The sequence below is a fragment of the Lissotriton vulgaris genome, chromosome 11 (assembly GCF_964263255.1).
Source record: "Lissotriton vulgaris chromosome 11, aLisVul1.2, whole genome shotgun sequence".
Taxonomy (NCBI): domain Eukaryota; kingdom Metazoa; phylum Chordata; class Amphibia; order Caudata; family Salamandridae; genus Lissotriton; species Lissotriton vulgaris.
Genome location: NC_141699.1, coordinates 950528014 through 950547960, shown reverse-complemented (window position 1 = coordinate 950547960; position 19947 = coordinate 950528014). Strand labels below are relative to the sequence as shown.

Below are 19947 nucleotides of genomic sequence, written 5' to 3'. Positions count from 1 at the left end.
CATTTTCTCAGACGCAGCTCGAGCTTCCATTCCATGGTGGACCAAAAGACAAAACATTCAGGTGGGAGTTCTGTTCCATCAACCTCCTCCTGTGCAGACTCTGATCACAGATGCTTCCCTTCTAGGTTGGGGAGCACACATGGGTCAACTGAGGTGCAAGGGCTATGGTCGCACAAAGAAAGTACCTACCACATCAACATGCTGGAGTTGAGCAGTCCACCTAGCTCTCAAGGCGTTCCTTCCCTCGATTCACGAAGCTTCAGTTCTATTACAGACGGACAACACCACCACAATGTACTATTTGAACAAGCAGGGGGGGAACGCGCTCACAAACTCTGTCGATGGAAGCACAACGGATTTGGCATTGGCTTCTGGCTCGCAGGTTGTCCATCACAGCAGTCCACCTCCCAGGAGAGCAGAATGTGAGGACGGACGCTCTAAGCATTTCGACAACAAGGAGGATTGGGTGCTACACGACGCAGTGGTAGAAGAAATGTTCCAATCCTGGTGTCGTCCCACCATAGACCTGTTCGCGGACGACCAAAACACAAAATGCCAAGACTTCGCCTCCAGGTTCCACCGGCCAGGGACGAGAGGGAATGCTCTTTTGATCGACTGGTCAGAGGAATTTGTGTACGCCTTTTCACCACTTCCTCTGATCCCGAAAGTGGTGAGCAAGTTAACACACTCGTGCACAACGATGATCCTCATCGCCCCGGACTGGCCGGGGCAATGGTGATACACAGACCTGATTCACCTGTCAGTGACTCCTCACAAGAGGTTACCATACAGGCCGGACCTGTTGCCCAAGATGAACGGGAGGATTTACCACCCCAACCTTCCGTCACTGAACTTGGCAGCATGGCTCCTGAAGTCATACAGTACGGGCATCTAGGGCTGCCAGAGGACTGCATGTTCATCCTAAAAGAGGCAAGGTGGCCTTCCACAAGACATTCTTATACATGCAAGTGGAAGCGATTCTATATGTGGTGTATACAGAATGATCATAATCCTGTTCAATGTCAGGAAGAGACAGTGCTTCCTTATCTGTTATATCTGGCTAAAGCAGGTTTAAAGTTTAATTCCATCAAGGTGCACCTAGCTGCTATAACAGCCTATAGGTGGTCACCTTCTCAAACCTCTTTTTTCCAGTTACCATCTGTCAAGGACTTCCTGCAAGGGTTAAAGAAAGTATACCCTCCAGTACCTCCTCCTTCTCCTCCCTGGGAGTTGAACCTGGTGCTATCGAAGCTAATGGGCCCACCTTTTGAACCCATTCATAAAGCTACTTTACAACATAAGCAGCTTTTTTGGTAGCAATCACGTCGGCTCGCAGAGTGAGCGAGATTCAAGCTCTCTGTTCCTCTGAACCCTATACGGTGTTCCATTTGAATAGAGGGGTGTTACGGACGCATCCATCTTTCTTGCCTAAAGTGGTGTCAGATTTTCATGTAAATCAGACCATTTCTCTGCCCATTTTCTTTCCCAATCCCTCTACACCAGCTGAGAGGGCTCTGTATTCTTTAGACCTGAAAAGAGTTTCAAATTTCTATCTAGATTGGTCTAAGGTTATTTGTCACTCTGATCATCTCTTTGTTAACTATGGATCGATCAGGACAGGTCATGCTGCCTCGAAGCGTTCTATCTCAAGATGGATCGTTTCATGTATTAAACTTGCTTACCAGCTGGCGCAGAACCCCTTGGGGTTTTCTCCCAGAGCGCATTCCACCAGAGGGAAAGCTGCGACTGCGGCTTTCCTCACTAATGTGTCCATGTCTGAGATTTGTAAGGCGGCGACCTGAAGGTCCGTCCATACATTTACCAGACATTACTGTCTTGATTCTGGCACGGGAGCAGATACCCAGGTAGGCCAGGCCTCCTTGAGGAATCTGTTTAACAGCTGATTCTGGCTGTTATGGTTGGTCTGTTTAAGTTGGGTCATGTACTTCTCATTTACCTGCAGGTGGTTGATGGGCTTGCAATTCTATTCAGTGCTTATGACTATTGATGAGGATCCCCTGGAAGAGAACGATAAGTTACTTACCTGTAATCCTAGTTCTCTTCCGGGGGTATCCTCATCAAAGTCATAAGCACACCCGCCCTCCTCCCCAGGTAATTGAGAGATGCACGCTTCTGACTTGTAATTTAGCCCTGACTTCAGGGTTATGCAAAGAACAACTGACCTAACTGTCACCCCTGAGGCATGATGGGAAGCCTGGGGTCATGGCTGCCTTAAAGGCACGGTGCCAGTTTTTAACTGAAAATGCTTTCAGTTTCTGTGTTATTCACTTTTCAATGCAGCTTATGGCTGACAATGTCTTTTATGAGCAATTTGCAGAATTTATGGGTGTTTTTACTCATTAAAATACAAAGTTCAAGGACTATTTGACCTAATGTGTTTTTGTTTCCTTTCTAATTGCTGTACATATACAAGTGTTTACATTGTCTAGCCTTGGTTTTGGAGCTGCATTGGTGTAAGAAAAATTATATATGTATTTACATATATTTGGAACGAGATGTTTTTTTTTAACATATATACTTTTTATATTGTTTCCGGGTCCCGCACATGGGCGGGAATATTCAGTGCTTATGACTTTGATGAGGATACCCCTGGAAGAGAACTAGGATTACAGGTGAGTAACTTATCATTTCTGTTGCAGTAAACCCCCCCCCCACACTTTTTGCCTGATGACTGATGCACTTTTTCTTGGTGTTCCCTGGGTCCCTGCCAATCGGGTACCCAGGGCCTGTGTTCCTTCCCTAAAAACTGTACTGAAGCCTAAATCCAATTGGCATCTCTGGCCACGTGTCAGCCCCTGGTAAATGGTACCTTAGGTACTCAGGGCACTATGACCTGAGAAGGCCCTAAGGGCTGCAAGCACTTATTGTGCCACCCTTAGAGGCCCTGTGCCCTGACACACACTGCCTTTGCAGGCTGAGTGTCTGGGTGCAGAACAAAACAGAGAGTCGACATGGCCCACATCCCTGTGTGCCATGCCCACAAACACACTGCCTTGGCATACCTCAGTCACCCCTCCAGCTGGGTGCAATATGCCAGTGGTGTGGGCACAGGTGCATAAGCCCTGTGCCCCTACAGTACCCATAGCCATTCCTGGACACTGTAAGTGCAGTGATGCCATTAAGAGTATCTGGTGCTGGGAGGTTGTCATTACGAACTTCACAGCACCATAATGGCTACACTGAGGACTGAGAAGTTTGGTATCAAACTTCTCAGCACATTAAACACACACTGATGCCAGTGTGGAATTTAATGTAAAATGCACTACAGAGGGCATCTTAGAGATGCCCCCTGAAACCTAACCAACTCAATGTGTCCTGACTGCGTGGCTACCGAGGCTGCCACCACCAGTTATGTTTCTGGACCCCTGGGTTGAGAGTTTGCCGCTCTCGGGAGCCTGAAATAATGCACATCCTGGGACAAGGTGCCAAGCCTCCTCCCCAGGATGGGAAGGGGAAACTTCAAAGGCATGCCTCCTTTTGTGAGCCTCCCCAGGCCAATTGCTGTACTTAGCAACTGGCCCTCACCGGTTCTTACCCCCACTCTGGCGGGAAGACTGGCGGGAAACCCTAAGTGAGGAAAGAAGGTGTGCCAGCCTCTGCCAACCCCACCCCTCAGGTGGGAGAGGCGAGGTGAAGCATAACTCCGGGATCCCGCCATCTTGAGGATGGGGAGCCCTACCCAATCCGAGATAGGCTCCTGCCCCCCTCCCACAGGAGAGGAGCAGGATAGGGGGTGTACTCACCCCAGGACAGGGACCCACTGGTCTGTGCCCTTTCCCTACCTGTAACGACCCTAAATTTAGTATTTAGGGTCACCCTGAACCTTCTTTCCTCATATACCGATTCCGAAACAAGAAGAAGACCTGCCGAGCAGCTGCTAACAAAAGGACGACACCAATTGACTTGGCCCAGCCCTAACGGCCTGTTGATCCTTGAACCTGCTCCTGCTAAACCCCGGCGTCTCCAGCGGACAGCAACCTCGAAAACCCCGGATGACCTGCCTGCCTTGCTCATCTAAAGAGTGGGACTCCCACGAGCAGTGGTTCTGCTCAAACAAGCAACACCCTTGGTGCCAGCCATGAACCGCGAATCTAGCACACTCTGCACCCGCCGAATGAACAAAGACCACAAGGACATCCCCCCAGCGATTGTTACCTTAAATCCAGTGCCCAAGGACCCTCCTCGACGATCCTGACGACGCCTGCAGTCTCACAACAAGGGACCTCTCCAACCGCGACCAGCTGAGGGTAAGATTTCCCGACGTCAAAAGACACCCCTGCACCCGGCGCCCCAGGGCCCCCTGTGCCCAACTCCTGGGTGTCTTCCTATCCTCCAAGATCCCACCTTACCTCTCGAAGTGGTGGTCGCACCTGAAGAATCTTCATCCCCGAGCCTGCAGCCTTTGTTCAACTTCCAGCATTCCCATTGAATAACATTGGGCGCCCGAAGACCCAAAAGCACCCTGCACCCAGCCGCTCGTGTGCCACTGGAAGTGCAACATCTGTCCTTTCCTATTTCCCCACTTGCCCTGTGTAAGTGACCAGGAGCTCAGCTCCCACAGCCGCGTGGCCTGACTGCTAGCAGCCACCAACCGAAGGCCCTCTATCCTCCATAGGATAACATTGGGCCTACTCACTTTGCACCCGGCTGCCCCTGTGCCGCTGAGGGTGTAACAACTGTACTTACCTGACCCTGGGAGACCCCTGAGTCTACCCCAGAACCTTAACTCTGCCAGCCGAGTACTGACCCAAAGGCAGATATCTTGATGATTTTCTCCATAGGGTAACATTAGCTGGGTTTCACTCAGAATTTCTTCTAAGTGTCGAGTTTTGCAACTTTGAAATATTCCTTAAAATTCGTCCGAACAACAAAAACTAAATTACTCACCTGCTATCAGGAGAGATCACAGTGCTGTGTCTTTGAGCCCCCCTTTTCTGAATCGTTTTGTCCACCATAAGCGTGGAAGGGTATGCTCAGACATGAGTCCCTTGCTCACTGCACCATCAGGATTCAAGCAAGCCGGGCCGAAGACGGCTGTAATGCCAGAAACCGGTCCCCTGAAGCTTGTTTCCTTTCCAGTATAAGAATTAGCTTGGTAGTTTGGTCTGCCCTGTTCCCATGATGCACTGGGCCAGGGACAGACTAATTTGCATGTAGCCAGGTTCTGAGCTGGGATGGTGCAGTGAGCTAAAAAACGGTGATGGATCAAGCCCTGATCTGTTGACTGGGTAGGAGTGTTCTGCCTAATTCAGATACTCTGTCCATCACCACCCCCTTTTCTGAATCGTGTCTTTGAGCCCAGCACTGAACCTGAGAAAGTATGATACCTACTGTGGTTCTAAAATAAAGTAACTATATATTTTTATATACAAAACAATTGGCCTAGAGTTCAGTTCTTGAGTGTGTGAGTCCATTTGCTGACTGAGTGTGTACAACAAATGCTTTACACTGTCCTCTGATACTGCCTTACTGCTCGACAAAGCTACCACTTTTGAGAATAAGGTTATATCTAACGTTAACCTCTGCCATACCTCTGGGGACTGTGGACTCTGTGCACACTGAACCTTACTTTGGTGCAGTATATACAGAGCCACTTTCTTACAGTTGTCTCCAGCACATGTTTTCCTGACTGACGTGTCAGCTTTCACGTACCTCCCTGAACAGTCATCATTGTTAAGATCGCCATTAGCGGCACATTTTGTGAAATGTTTACTTTACCTGTTTATTTCTACTCTGTTCACAGTACCTCTGTGGGATTTGACTTTTTTTTTTCTAAACTTCTTTTTACTAACCATAAACAAGATGCTTCCATAATAATTGTACAATCTACATAGCAGTTGAGCAGCACATACAAATTACATCATCATTCACAATGCACAGTTCCCCAAACTTTAATGATTACCAAAGTGACCATGGATAATCTGAGATCACTAGCATCCTACTAAAAGGCATCACACACGTACTTGAAAAATCTCCCCTGTTGGTCATCCAAGCTCCCCAGATCTTTTCCCATTTTTGTGGGCATCCTCTACTTTAGTACACCATTTGTTCTGCCCTTTGACACCATTCCAGATCTTTTTCCCAGCCCTCAACCTTTGGGACCTCAGCGACTCCCCACAGTCTAGCAGTAATTCTCTTTGCCTCTACCCCTGCCAGTGCGAGCCAGACTGTGGCCCATTTGGGCCATACTACGTCTCCTCTTACACCCAGGACATGCCACCTGGCATCTACCGGCACCGTGGCGCCTACTACCTCAGACATGACCTGAGCTAGTTCCACCTAGTAGCTTTGGATCTTAGGGCATGCCCGAAGGATATGGAAGAATGTCCCGGTCTCTCCACATCTGTATACACATTTCTTGGACGTACAAAAGCCTATACAGTAGTGGACTGTCCTAGGGACATATGACCTATGCAGAATTCCGAGCTGTATTAAGCGGAATCTCATCCTTATCCCTATTTCTCTGGGGTTTTGTAACGCCTCAGCCCAATGGTCGTCCTCCAGAAGTCCAAGATCTGTCTCCCAGGCATCCCACAGGAGTCCCAAATGTCAGGCCTGCTATTTATCAGTTTTTTGTACATGAGTGAGATAGCCTTATCAAGCATTTGATCAAGCAGCAGCCTATCCTCCAGCGGGGCATATTCTGGCAGCTGATCTGTGGGTTTCAAATGACAGTGAAATGAGTGTCTCAACTGTGAGTAGTGCCGAAACTCCCCCTCCCCCATCTGGTACTTGGGGTTTGACTCTAGTGGTGATTTTCGTGATGATATATGCTTTTGATACTCAACAGAGTTCTCCAGTTAGACTTTGAAGACAGTGTTGTTGGAAGAAATAACTTCAGTTTGTAAGGTCCAAGAATATCCACTCATTCACAGTTTTCACGCTGCTTGACCTGACATTCAGCATAGGATGTGCAGCAGCAATCTTGAAGCTGCTTTTATGTACACAGTATCACGCTGCATCCATTTCTTTTAATGCACATTTCCCTCCAGCCTTGTTTTCTACAGATGGGAAATTGCCTGCACTACCACAAGGGGCCTACAGCTATGTAACTTGTTGGCGAAGCATTGTGGAATGCCAGGGAGTGGATTCCCCTGTCTGTTCGGCAATGGCATGCTCTCTGGGTCTTTCTGCTCCAGTCTGGCAGTACCTACAGCAAATAGACCGGGCCAGTCCCTACCGTCTGCATAGCAGGTTTCCCAGCCATTTCAAGATCAAGGCTTTTTGGAACCTACCACACCTGCCACATTCAATGGAATGCCTGATAGCAAAAACTCTGTTGATCATATGTCATGAGGTGCAGACTCTTTCTGGCCCAAGGAGCTATTGGTAGTGGAAAACTGGCAGTTACTCTTGTTATTTCTTGTGCTGAAAAAGTACAGAAGCCTCCATCCTATTCTAGACCTTCAATGTCCTCCCCCACCCCCAATTCCTTCATGCACAAAGAAAAGTTCAAAATATTTACTTTGGCCTAGGTTCTTTATGCCCATGATTCCCACAACTGCATGATCAGGTTAGACCTACTGGACGCCTATTCTCACATCCCTGTTTTTCATCCCCACAGATGTTACCTATAATTCAAGTTGAGTCACGAGCACTTTCAGTTTGCTGTGCTCCCGTTTAGCCTCACCAGTACCTCTCTGATTTTCACAAAAGTGAAGGTGGTGATCGCTGACCATCTGAGGTCAGGGGTACCAGTCTTTCTAACTCTGTAACCAGCTGCTGAAGGTGGGCTCTACATAGTCTGTTTGGACCACCCCCAGATGAGGGCAAACGTCAGGAGCCATCCTGGATACAGTGTGCTTTCGGATTTTTCCTCCAGACAGAGTCCAGGACTTTTGGGATATGATTAGATGTTTCAACCTCTGTCCTGTGTCTCAGTAAGGATGACCCTGAGTTTTCTTGGCCTGTTTGCCTCTTGCATTTTGTTCACAAACCATGCAAGCTATGTATTGTATTGTACTGACACATTTATACAGCGCTTACTTACCCCTATGTGGGGTGCTGAAGCGATTTCCTACATGTCTAGCACACTACACCATGTTGGGTGTGTGGCTGGAAAGATGTTGTTTTGGTTTTCATCTTATGTGGGAAGTGTCTCCATGTCGTGCGTGTTGTCCACCGAGGTGTGGTTATCATTGTACGGGATGAAGCACATAACGGTGTGTTGTTTCGTGAGGTGTATGAGACAGACATTCAGTTTTATGCTTTTCTGCATGCTGGCAGTTTTTAACAACTCTGCAGGTCGCTTTATGGTATTTCATATGATCTAGTCTACTTAGCTAGTTACTGGACTGGGTTGTGCAATCTGAGATTTTGTGTATGGGTGTGGTCCTGAACTAGCATGGGTGGAAGGAGAGAAGTGGAGAGATCTGTTGGAATGCACATTTTTATTATCATACCATATTTAAGTGTTTTTGTGACCTTTAAAGAAGCAATCAGATTGTATAGATATTTGGAAGCTGCAGTCCATGGACTATATTAAAATCCTTTAAATTGTCCATTAATGTGACATATCTTTTCAGTTATTTCATGCCTGTTCATTTGGTGATGTTTGTTGTATTGACTGTACAGTGCTGGTGATGGACAACACTTATTGCAGCAAAAGGTATAAGTTACAATTTGTTGCTGACCACTGTGTGTTATGTTTTTAGTATTATTGTTGGCCATAACTGTTATATATGGAAGTACATTCCTATATAATCCCACGGCAACCCATGGGTCAGCTCTTTTTCGTTGCCTGCATAATGAAAGCAGTTTGTTGATCGAATTATTTGCAATTCTTGGGTTGTAAGTTGAGTATTGCAGTTGAGAGTGCAACTGTTTTTCTGGGTTCTGTTGCCAGGATGCAGGTGATTCTGTTATATAGGCTATAGGCAAGTTTTCATCAGAAGTGTATATATATTCCAGGGTGCTTCTAAAGTGGTCTAATAGTGAGGTCTGGAGTTTGGCGCCTTATACTGAGAAGCCAATGCCTTCTACAGATTTCTTATGGTAAGGTGGTATAATAAGTGGTACAACCCGGCCGGGAGAGCAGTGCTCTGTTTGGTTTGTATTGCTTGAAATTAACTTGTGGTTTCAAGTTTTTTATACATTTTTCCTTGGTTAATTTAAACCATTGCAAAAACAAATCACAATATAAAACCATCTGTGATAAAACATGCAGACCATGATGAAAATATTGAACATGGACACTATTGTCGAATTTGGGCAATCAAAAGCAGGCCTTAAAGTGCCTAAATGCAGTATCCGCCTAAGTTATAAAAAGCTACAGTAATATGCTTGCTTCTATTTGAAAGATAAAGATTAAAATGACGTTCATTATACTCACACACATATGGAGAATTAGAATACAGTGCCTAGTCATCCAACCCCTGGGGATTTCTAGGCTCAAGTGAGAAAAGGTTTACTAACAATGTCTTTTTTGTCTCACCGCCCTGCAGCTTTACTGTCTTCTCCTGTGGTCGAATGGGTTAAAATGATAAATTGGTTGTTCCCAGGGTACGATTGGCGTCTGCCACTTGATGGAGTCTGAGCCTAGTCTTTATTGTGCTCCCTGTAGCTTGTCTTTTTGTCTTTTTTTTACTATCTTCAAAGACCTCACCAGTCGACAGTTTAGCTGTAAGTCCTCGATGGCAAAACGTTCTTGACTGAATGTCTGGATTAACGAATGCCTCTGTCATTAAAGAAAGGATGAAGCATGACTTTATGCTCACTCAAGAACTCTTTGTATATGTAGATCAGGTGCAGCGTATCCTCTCTGCTTAACCTACACAGTTGACAAGTGCATGTGCCTGGATTCTTTTTCCTGGGTGGGAGGTGTAGCAGTGAGGGCAGGACACCCAAACGGTAGTGTAGGTATTTCTCTTCGACAGTTTTGGTGAATGCCGTATTCTGGTAGAGTTGAGGTGAAGTCAGTGGTTCCTTGCCCTTCGGCAAGGAAACTTGCTTAATGTTTTTGTTATCTAGCCGTTTGTAGCATGCATGAGTTCTGGTGGACTCCCACAGGCTCTCTACGCCCAATTATTTGAGTGATTCTTGGAGGTAACTTCTTGCTGGGCCTATTTTCCTGGTTGACAGTTGTAGTTTTAGCGGTCCTTTGACTTGGGAGGCTCTGCGGACAATGCAGAGTGCCTTGAACATTGTTTTTCCAGCTATAGTGGGCCCGTGGAGCGATTGCAGGTGGTGGCGACTGCTCTCTTTGGGTGAAGATGAACAAGAGGCATTGCGGCTGCTTTTTTGAAAAGTTGTATTTTGTGTATAGTGGATGTGGATGCGCCCTTGGTATAAGCTGTTGGCATAGTCAAGCTTGGAGGTTACAAGCATGAGGATGGCTTGCAGTTTGATTGTATGCAAGATATGGGAAGATCCAACGTAGTGTTTTTATTGTGTAGAAAGCACTCTATAGGATGTTGCTAGCATGTGGTATCAAGGCTAGGTCTTAATCCATGGTTACTCCTAGGTTTCTAACTTCTCTTGATGATGTTGGAGGTAAGCATTAATGTATAGATATTTGGGTCTCTCTCCGTAGGGGTTTGATCATGTATTGTTGTGTTGTCTGCGTTCCCCGTCCGGTAATTTTCAATCTATTTTATCTTTTACATCAATTCGTTGGTGATTTTGTTTGCAGTGGGACCACACGCCTTATTGGGCCTTGCATCACGGAACTTATCAGATTCCATCGACGTGTCAGAAGAGACTGTAACAGAGCTGCTGTGGTGGCTGCTCAATCGCAGTTTGGACATTTTCATGCTCCTCTCCTTGCCCCTCCCAGAGTTGTCTGTGGTGCTTTGCTACTAGGTTGGGGAGGTCACCTGAAAGAAGTGGCGATCAGAGGTTTCTGGTGTCTGGCAGAGATCTACAGTCACATCAACCTGTTGGAGTTGTCGGTGCTTTGCTTGATGCTATAAGATTTTCGCCCACCATCAAGCGATGGCTGCTGCAGGTTCTCCAGAACAACACCACTGCCAAATGTTACTGCAACTAGCCGGGTAAAGAGGAGTTCTTGGTCCTGTGCCAAGAGGCTTTCCACCTCTGGAGATGGCTGGCTTAAGTACTTAAACCCAGCCCCCCTACATCTTTTACTCAAATCTCATGTTGCAGAGATTCTCAATATAATATGAAGTACAATCTATTAACTTTTAAAGCCTTGAAAAAACCTTGGATCACTAGTATTACATGTTCTATACAAACTTCAACTTTGAGCATACACTTTTGTGTCTTCATATGTATGTGCATCAAATTAGGTCATATTTCATAATAAAAAGTGTAGACTTCAATTTCCTTGGTACATGCATCCTCATATCATGAACACAGGATCTAATTAGTTTAAATAATGTTTAACTATATCAGATACACAACCAACACGTTAAGAATTTATACTTCTTATCTAGAGAAAGACCAGATATGTTTAGAACATTTGGTTTTATATATTGAACAGCCCAGTTCTACTCCCCAGACTTCAGTAAGTTTTTATAGAGAACGTTGTATTTTAGCTTGGACATGCAAGAGGAGTTCTACATAAATAGTTGGGGGAGAGAGGATAGAAATATGTGGTTGTGGGCAGATTTGGATGTGTGGCGGAGCTGGAATTAGAGCTCGGGTCTCAAGAAAAATGGTAAGCTATGAGACGAAATCTCCAACGCTATTTTGGAGTTGTTAAGACGAAAACACAATATCTTGAATAGCTCTCACATGATTTGGTTTTATCTAGGCCTTGGTGAAATTTTAAGTACGCCTGTGCAATTGGCATTATTTTTGCATAACGACATTTAGGTGAGATTATGCCATTATGCCACAGCACTTCATTTTAGGGTGGGGGTGTATTTACACAAGATCATAAGATGTACTGTTCGAGGGTGATGAGCAAATATTTCAGGTAGATTTTGTTCACCCAGGCGGACTGTTGGGGTATTTATTTAGTGCAAAACTACAAATGTCAAAGGTTTTGATGCGAGCTACAAGAAATTAAATCAAAATGACATTTTCGGTTTGAATTTTTACCTAAACAAACCATTCAAGTAATTTGAGTGCAAGATTTATTTTGATTAGTTACTTGTCCTGTTTTGGTAATTTTGCATATTTAGGCAACAGCAATTTATAAAAGTTCAGCCTGTATGAAGACTTTCTCCTAGGTGTGGCGTTGTCATCAGCCTTATTTTGGCTTATGTATGCCACATTTATATGGACTAGGCTGAGGACAAGGATAGGGACGAGGACATGAAAGTAATGCTCCGGAGTACTTAGTAGTTATCTTCATTATTACTTGTTGTACTCAACCTAGTTGGTCTGTAAACACCGCCTACCCTCCAGGTGGAAGTCCCTTGATTTGGCCAAGTTGGAGCTTAATTATTCTTGGGATGATTATATACCACCTCGGTGGACAAGGTGAGCATATGTTTGATGTGGGGCTCGCCTCATTTGTTTGGTACACTGATGAGGAAATAATAAAGATGACCATATGTAATTTCAGCACTACTAGCTTTAAATTAACTGCACAGCTTTTTAAGCCAGAATTGTATTATTATTATTTTTTTTACACAAAAGCTGTTTCTATTGTGGTAAGATTTATGCTTTTTAAAAATTGGTAAAAAGGTTAAAAAAAAGTTAAAATTTTTTTGCTTTCCAGATAAATTCATTATTATTCCTTTGCATTCATTAATGCCGACTATCAACCAAACACAGGTATGAAACGTTAACCAACCATTCTTTGCATTGAATTATTAAATACTGAACCTAACATTAATCACTGAAAGTAACTTTGTTTCTTGAAACGTGACTTTACATTGTCGCATTCCTTCTAGTTACTTGCGTGACTTAAAAGTGTGACTTGTTTAACACTTCTAACAATGGGATGTTTGGAATTCTGCAGTATGATAATGTCTCAATGTTATGTGTGCTTGTGGTCTTGTTAATTAATATCTGTTTGATACAGGAAGGTGCCTTTTTTGCATGTAGTTAGTTAGTGTTTTGTTGCCACACTTCAATTTTACTTTCAACAAATGTAAGTTATAAGTGAAGGAAAGTTGACCATTTAGAATTTAGTAAAGAAATTACATTTTTATCAGAAGCTTTTCAGCAACATTCAGGCTTTTGTAGGAGCATTTGGGATCTGAAAAGAAGCATGTGAAATTTTGATCAGCCATGCAGTTTTAGTCTTTAAACCATGAAATGCCCACCAAAATAATGTACTGTACAGCGTGCTTTGTTTTTTCTCTTGATCATTCAAGTAAATGTGCCAAATTTTGCATGCCGTAATGTTAATTTTAAATGCCATTTTGTTTTAACTATTGAGTTTTTTTTTCCATTCTCATCAAATAATTTTGTAATGTAACATCACCAAATTTCTTTTCTGTGACTTTAGAGTCTCCAGTTTCTCACAAGATAGGAAAATGTTCATCAATTATTTGGATTTCTGACTGCAGGAAAATCCAAACATTTTACAAGCCTAAACAAATCACCGTAATTGAGTTAGGGGCCGGATGTAATATTCCCATTCGCGAGCCAATAATATGCTAATTGGCCAGCAACTAGTTTGCAAATGAAAGTGCTGTTTGTAACCTCTGAACGAATAGGTTGCATCACAAATTGTCTATTCGCAGAAACCTTCAAAACGACCAGCATAATGAATATTAATTAGGGCATTTTCAATTAGCAACCCCATGTAAATGGTTGCCAATGCAAGATTGGAGACCTGCAATGGAGAGTGGACCTTAGTTACTGCGTTTGCTTTGCAAAATAGGAAACAGTTTTTAGACAACCTGTGTTCATTTAATGGTACATCTGCTTCTTTCTTTAAAAAAAAAAGAAAACATTTGATAAGACATCAGGGTAAGCATAAGCGGGCAGTTGTCCTCTTGGCCACGGCCTACTCCCCTTTCCCTCCCACAGGTCCCCGGGAAGATTCACAAAGGTGAAGGTTTCCCAAGGGGAGGTGTCCAACTTTACAAATTAGTTAGCACCCCAACTTGAGGGTCGGTAATGCATTAGTGATTTGCAACTGCAGTTATTATTACTAACCATTGAGACGATCCTATCAAAATTGCAAATAGGAAGTTGTTAGCATTTACACCGACTTACTATTTGCAATTCAGAAAGGATCACAAACGTCCTTTTACAAGTCAAAAATAATTTCCTGTCTCCTAAAAGCCCTTTCGTACGTTAAAAGCCCTTTTAAGGTCATTGGTGAATTCCATGGTTTGTGAGTGCAAAATGGCTTTATACATCGGGTCCCTAGGTCCTTAATTCTTTTTTAAAGCTGGCCTATTTTGTGACCCTATAAATCGACTAATTACAATAGTGCTAACATTAATTCTTTTGGTTTTTTTGACCGTAGATGTGTCTTGAGGAAATAAAACAAGTGATCTTGCACAGCTCTATTGAATGTTCAAGAAAGAAAATAAGTGTTTTTTTCAGACCTCTCCATGCACAATGCTCACAGTACAAGTCATTTTCGTTTCCAATCTGAAACTGTTCCTTCCCTGTTGCTGAGAGACCTGTGCTCATGCCAGGTGCTGATCATCTTCTGGGTCCTTCTTTCACTGTGAAATTTAGAGACTCCTGCTTGAACAAAGAACTCTATAAACGTGGAGCAAAGACAATGTTCTCGGAAGAGTCAATTGAAATGCATTTACTGTCTGCCCTCTGTTTATGTCCGATAAGGTTGTGACCTATGTAAGATTTTTCTCCACAGTTGCCTTATAAAAACAGGACTTCTTTTCAGTCTTGGAGGCAGACCTTCCATTGGAGTACTAACCAGAAAGCTTGTTTTTCACCCTGCTGAAATCTGGTACATGTGCGTTTGACAAGCTGATAGTTTGCTTTCCGAAGAGAAAAGGGTGAATGCTGCAGCTATAAACGTCTTCCGTAGGTCGCCTTTGAGAGCCTGATCTAGATATCAGAGGCACTGTCTTCCTTATTTACAGTGTAAAAACAGTGGCTTGTCAACTAGATGGCCTCTTCTAGAACAGCAATCTTCCACAAGAGGCTTCACCCTCAAAGATGGATGTTGCAGTTGATATTTAAGATCTCCGAGTGTGATTCAAGAATTGTATGTAGAACTTCGACACTGCTTCAATACTTATCTCTAGGCCCTCACAGACCTACAGCCCCCTGTCATTGCAGTGTGAAGGGGTATGCCATTGGTAATGATGGGTGGCATTTAAAACAAAGAACACCCAAAGTCAGCCACAGTAGAACCTATGTTACAACTACATGACCCAGCATGAAAGCCCTACAGATGCAGTTGCTATTGACTCCCACCTTAACCACATCGCTGCTACAGGAATTTTCCTGCTGTGCTGATCATTTATGAACAGGGTGTGGTCGTGACGGAACCATTCCGTCATCAGCACAGCTCAACCGTGTCTGATGACGGAATGGTTCCGTCACCAGCATCGAAGGGGCTAAAGATGTTTGAAAATTCCGTAGCTTGATGGAGCAAATCTAAAAGAAAAAAAAATCCAGTATCCACTACTGAAAATGCATGTTTCAGTTTAACTTCAAAGATAAATCTGCAAGTCATTTTGAGCCATTCAATATTGGAACAACTCTGGGAGAAGGGTTTTTTGTATGAAGCTTTCTTCCATCTCTCCACTTAAAATTGCACACCTGAAAACTATTAAAATACGTCTGGATGCCTGTTAAATCAAATAAAGACTGGTCCAGTTATTGTAGCAACAGCTCACCATAGGGCCAGCAATGCAGCCACCGTCTGTACAGTGAAGACATGAAAATAGGCACAGTCGGCAAAATGGTAAATGTCTTTGAAAGCACTTCAATCTGGCTGTTAGAAATTGAGTTATTCATTTGAGCGGGAGTGATTCCTACCAACTTAATAGGCGCAAACTGGTTGGATCATTACACAGTTCTGAGGGACTCTCTCCCTCACCCAACTACACATGCCCCCACCCTCCTTGTAGCAATGGCACTAGATTCCGGTAATCTCCAGAGAAATGTGCGTTATGTTCAACCAGTAACAATTTATAAAGTAAAGAAACTCCTAAGCTAATTTAGAAAAATTGAGAAATCATTAATGAGAAAAAAGCAACAAGATTATTAGATTGGATAATTTGATGTTGAGATCTACAATTGTAAGGGTTGAAGGCAATAAGTGACAGTTTAAAGCAGACTGTGAGGAAACAGAGAGCTGGATACACCAACTATTCTTCCCAGTCAAAGTTTTTACCATTGGACTTAGTCTACTCAGTGGAAGTCAGTATCCTCTGGCATGGCAAGGTCCAAGGCTTTGGCCAGTGAGGGTCCTTCAAAGTAAGACGAGTCATGTCGAGCTCCTGCTGAATCCATTGGTTCTGGTGCAGAAGCTCAAATTAGGGCACAGCTGGATTTTATGGCTGTTGAGGGTGCTTTGTCGGTGAGAATGTTGCCTCATCCTGGTCCAAGGTTTCAGCTTCGGACAGAAGACCACGAACAGCCACACTGACCGGCAGACATCTTACACCGCCTAGGCATCGGTCTCCCACGTGGTCCTCTTCCACGCACTAGTCAAAGACACTACTCTCCTACTCTGACGGACAGCCCGCCTTCAAGAGTCTCACCAGTGGATGATATTAACACCTTCAACGAGGTATTGGCTAGAGAGGCACATAAATTGAACATAGAAATGCCTACGACTCTGAAAAAATCTCAGGTTATTTTTGAAACTCTACACCAGAGATCAGTGTCCAGACCATTGTGGACCCCTTTCTCACGCCGGCATCCCTTAAGTCAGCTCCTGCAAGGATTTAGAAAAAACACAAAGCACCAGAACAAGGTACACTGTTTTTGAAGGCAGACCCTTCACCGGATTCAAAAGACTTATGCAGTGATGTCTTCATCGACTGTTCGCCAGATAAGAAAAGCAGAGCCCAAGATTTTCTGGGGTAGGAAAGTTTGTGGTACCTCAGCTTCCTTTCTTAAGGTGGCCAGCGCATCGGCCCTCTTAGAAAGATTCAAGGACAAGCTCCCCAAAGGAGATCAGCAGGGCTTTGAGGACGTTCTCCAGGAATGAGGCCTTGTGGCGATTCGGATACGTGCAGCAGTGGATAGTGCAACCTTGGCAGCGCATGCTTATGCACATGGCATATGTGCTAGATGTGCTAGATCCTCCTCTTGGCTCCGACCTACGGCACTCAAGCTGGATGCTCAACAACGCATCCTGAATCTGCCCTTTTACGGTCACTCTCTTTTCGGTTCCCATACAGATGATGAAATGGCCAAGATGAAGGCGGAACTCAACACCCTGAAGGCGGTAGGTCTGGAAAAGAAAAAAAGATTTCCGTTGCAGGTACAGGCCATACTATCACAGGCCTTATCAGAGGGTTAAAGCCCCTCATTGTCTCATCGTCAGCAACAACATGAACCCAGAACGCAGTACCAGTGGCACTGCTCTGCATCTGGCCGGGGAGTGCCACACCAGTCCCCCACATCTACTAAAACCCCAGCAAAACAATGAACCGTCGCTTCCTCCGTCGCCATTCTCCACTCCAGTGGGGGGTAAGTATTGCCAATCATCTGCAAGAGTGGCACAACATTTCAAAAGAACAATGGGTGTTGAAATACGCTGCAGAGCGTGTACTCTCTGCGGTTTCATAATCCACCTTTGGCAATTCCCCCGGCAAAATCTGTCTCACCAGTTACAAATACTGCAGCGAAAAGTGTCCACTCTACTACAAATGTCCACAATAGTGGAAGTTCCTCCTTCCCAAAGATGAAAGTAGGTGTACTCCCTGTATTTTCTGTTACGAAAGAAAGGTCCCAAACCAGAGTTCTAGCCAATTTTGGACATACGCTTCCTGAACAAGTGCATCCGCAAAGACAAATTTTGCTGCTGGCTCTCCATCAAATCTATCCTCACCTTCACCAGGGAAACTAGATGTGCTCAATAGACTTTCAGGATGCGTATTTCCACATGCCAATCAACACAAAACATTGCAAGCTCCTGCGCTTCATGGTAGAAATACAAATACAAGGTGTTACCCTTTGGGCGAAAGTCGGCCCATCAAGCCTTCACCAAGTTCGTGGCTCTGGTAGCCACGGCCTTACGACGCCAAGGGCTGTTCATCTACCCTTATCTGGACGACTGGCTACTAAAGAGGGCATCTCCTCAGCGTGCTCTAAACCTTTATCGGACATGTCTAGCCTTGTTTATATATCTTTCCCAACGGCTGCGGGACGCCAGCAGCCATCTTCTCGCGGCTCCTGTAGGTTGCAATACACAAGACGAACTTCTGTTTGCTCGCTGTCAAATCGGCGTGGCGATACATTCTCCCACAGCCAATCATAGACCGACAGGTATCAGCAGCTCTCCACTGACGGAACTGAAAAGTTATCATCCTACTTTCTCTTTTCGCTTCCCTCTACAATACTAGAAATCTGGTCTTTAAGAAGATAAGAATATTTGCAGCTCTAAAAACGCCAACAAACATAGCCGCTCGGCGACATCAGCAACATACAGAATATTGTATCTATCGATTTAGATTTTATTTCTGTTGATAAATCAGATGAAAATCGACCTTCCGGATAACTGTCGATATTGCGCCTAGATTTTATTTGTGGCTCCTGAAGAAGGCGTTCCCCATAACGCCGAAACGCGCCTCGAACAATATTGATTGCCACTATTACAATATCTTTCTACATTATTTCTATGTACTGTATGAAAATTGTATGTTTGTCTATTATATAATTTATTTAAATGTATGTTTTTTTACTAATTGGTTTTAACATGTATATTAGTATACTTATTAAATGATATATAGTTTTTTGCAATTTATTGGTTTTTGTGGTTCCTTTGTGCATTTTCTCCCCAACTATTTTGTCAAAATTATGCCATGTTTTTTACACTGTAGCCTTGTTTTAACTACTGGGTCTCCAAGTCAACTTTGCCAAGTCGGTCTCCCAGCTGACCCAAAAAATTCACTATCTAGGCGCCACACTGGACTTCAAGTCGGGAAGAGTATATCCTTAGGAGGATAGACTATCATCTATCACTCTAAAGTGCAGCTGTCTTCTCCTCACTCTTCAACCATCAGTCAGGCAAGCTGCCTTTCTCTTGGGGTCGTTGGCATTGTTTATCTTCCTAGCCCCCAATGCCAGGATGAGGATGTGTCCTTTGCAGCAGGACCTGGAAGACAATGGGGCCAAAATGCAGCTCAATGGTACAACAAGATCAGTTTCTCGCAGTCAGCACAAGCTTCCATAGTGAACTCGGGACAAGAATCTCCTAATGGGAGTCCCGTTTCATCAAACACCGCCAGCACAGACAGTGATCATGAATGAGTCTCTCCATGGGGTGGGAGGCCACATGGGTCCTCTTCAAACGCAGGGTCTGTGGTCGACCAAGGAACAGGCATTTCACATCAATATTCTGGAGCTAAGGGTGGTACAACTAGCCCTCAAGGGATTCTACCCCTCCATTCACACCAGCTCCTTCTTGATCCAGGTGGACAATACGATTACAATGTACAACCTGAACAGGCAGGGAGGTACCCGTTCTCACCTTCTATCCCTAGAGGCTCAGGCGATTTGCCATTGGCTCCTGTCCAGGTGACTCACCATTACAGCCGTCCACCTGCCAGGGGAGTAAAACACTCAAGCAGACGCCCTGAGCTTCCATTTGGCCTTCCATTTCCACCTTGTTTTGAGAAGTTGATATTGACTTTTCAGAGGGTGTTTTAGCAGAGGTTTCAATTTCTGGGTCACTAGTGTCCAGCGCAGATTCCAAAGGGTTATACTCATGCCATATTACCGATATGCTGATATACGATGCTCATATATTGGATGCAGTGGTGCTAAAAAAACTTGTTTAGGTAATCATGGATATTACACATGAATCTGCTATTGTTTACATTGCAACTATATTAATATGCATGAAAAGTGCAGAGTTTATTATGAAATCATATTTCAATGTGGAATGTTGCCACATGTTTA

At 44.2% G+C, this 19947-nt stretch overlaps 1 protein-coding gene across 2 annotated transcripts in view; it reads left to right on the top strand.

The window, feature by feature from the left end:
• The window catches only part of DHX36 (DEAH-box helicase 36), a 378110-nt gene that overhangs the window by 180397 nt on the left and 177766 nt on the right, over nt 1-19947 (top strand). For both annotated transcript variants that reach the window (XM_086944114.1, XM_086944115.1), the window contains exon 13: nt 12650-12705. In XM_086944114.1, the coding sequence (XP_086800240.1) occupies nt 12650-12705 (56 nt within the window). The remainder of the gene's footprint in view (nt 1-12649; nt 12706-19947) is intronic.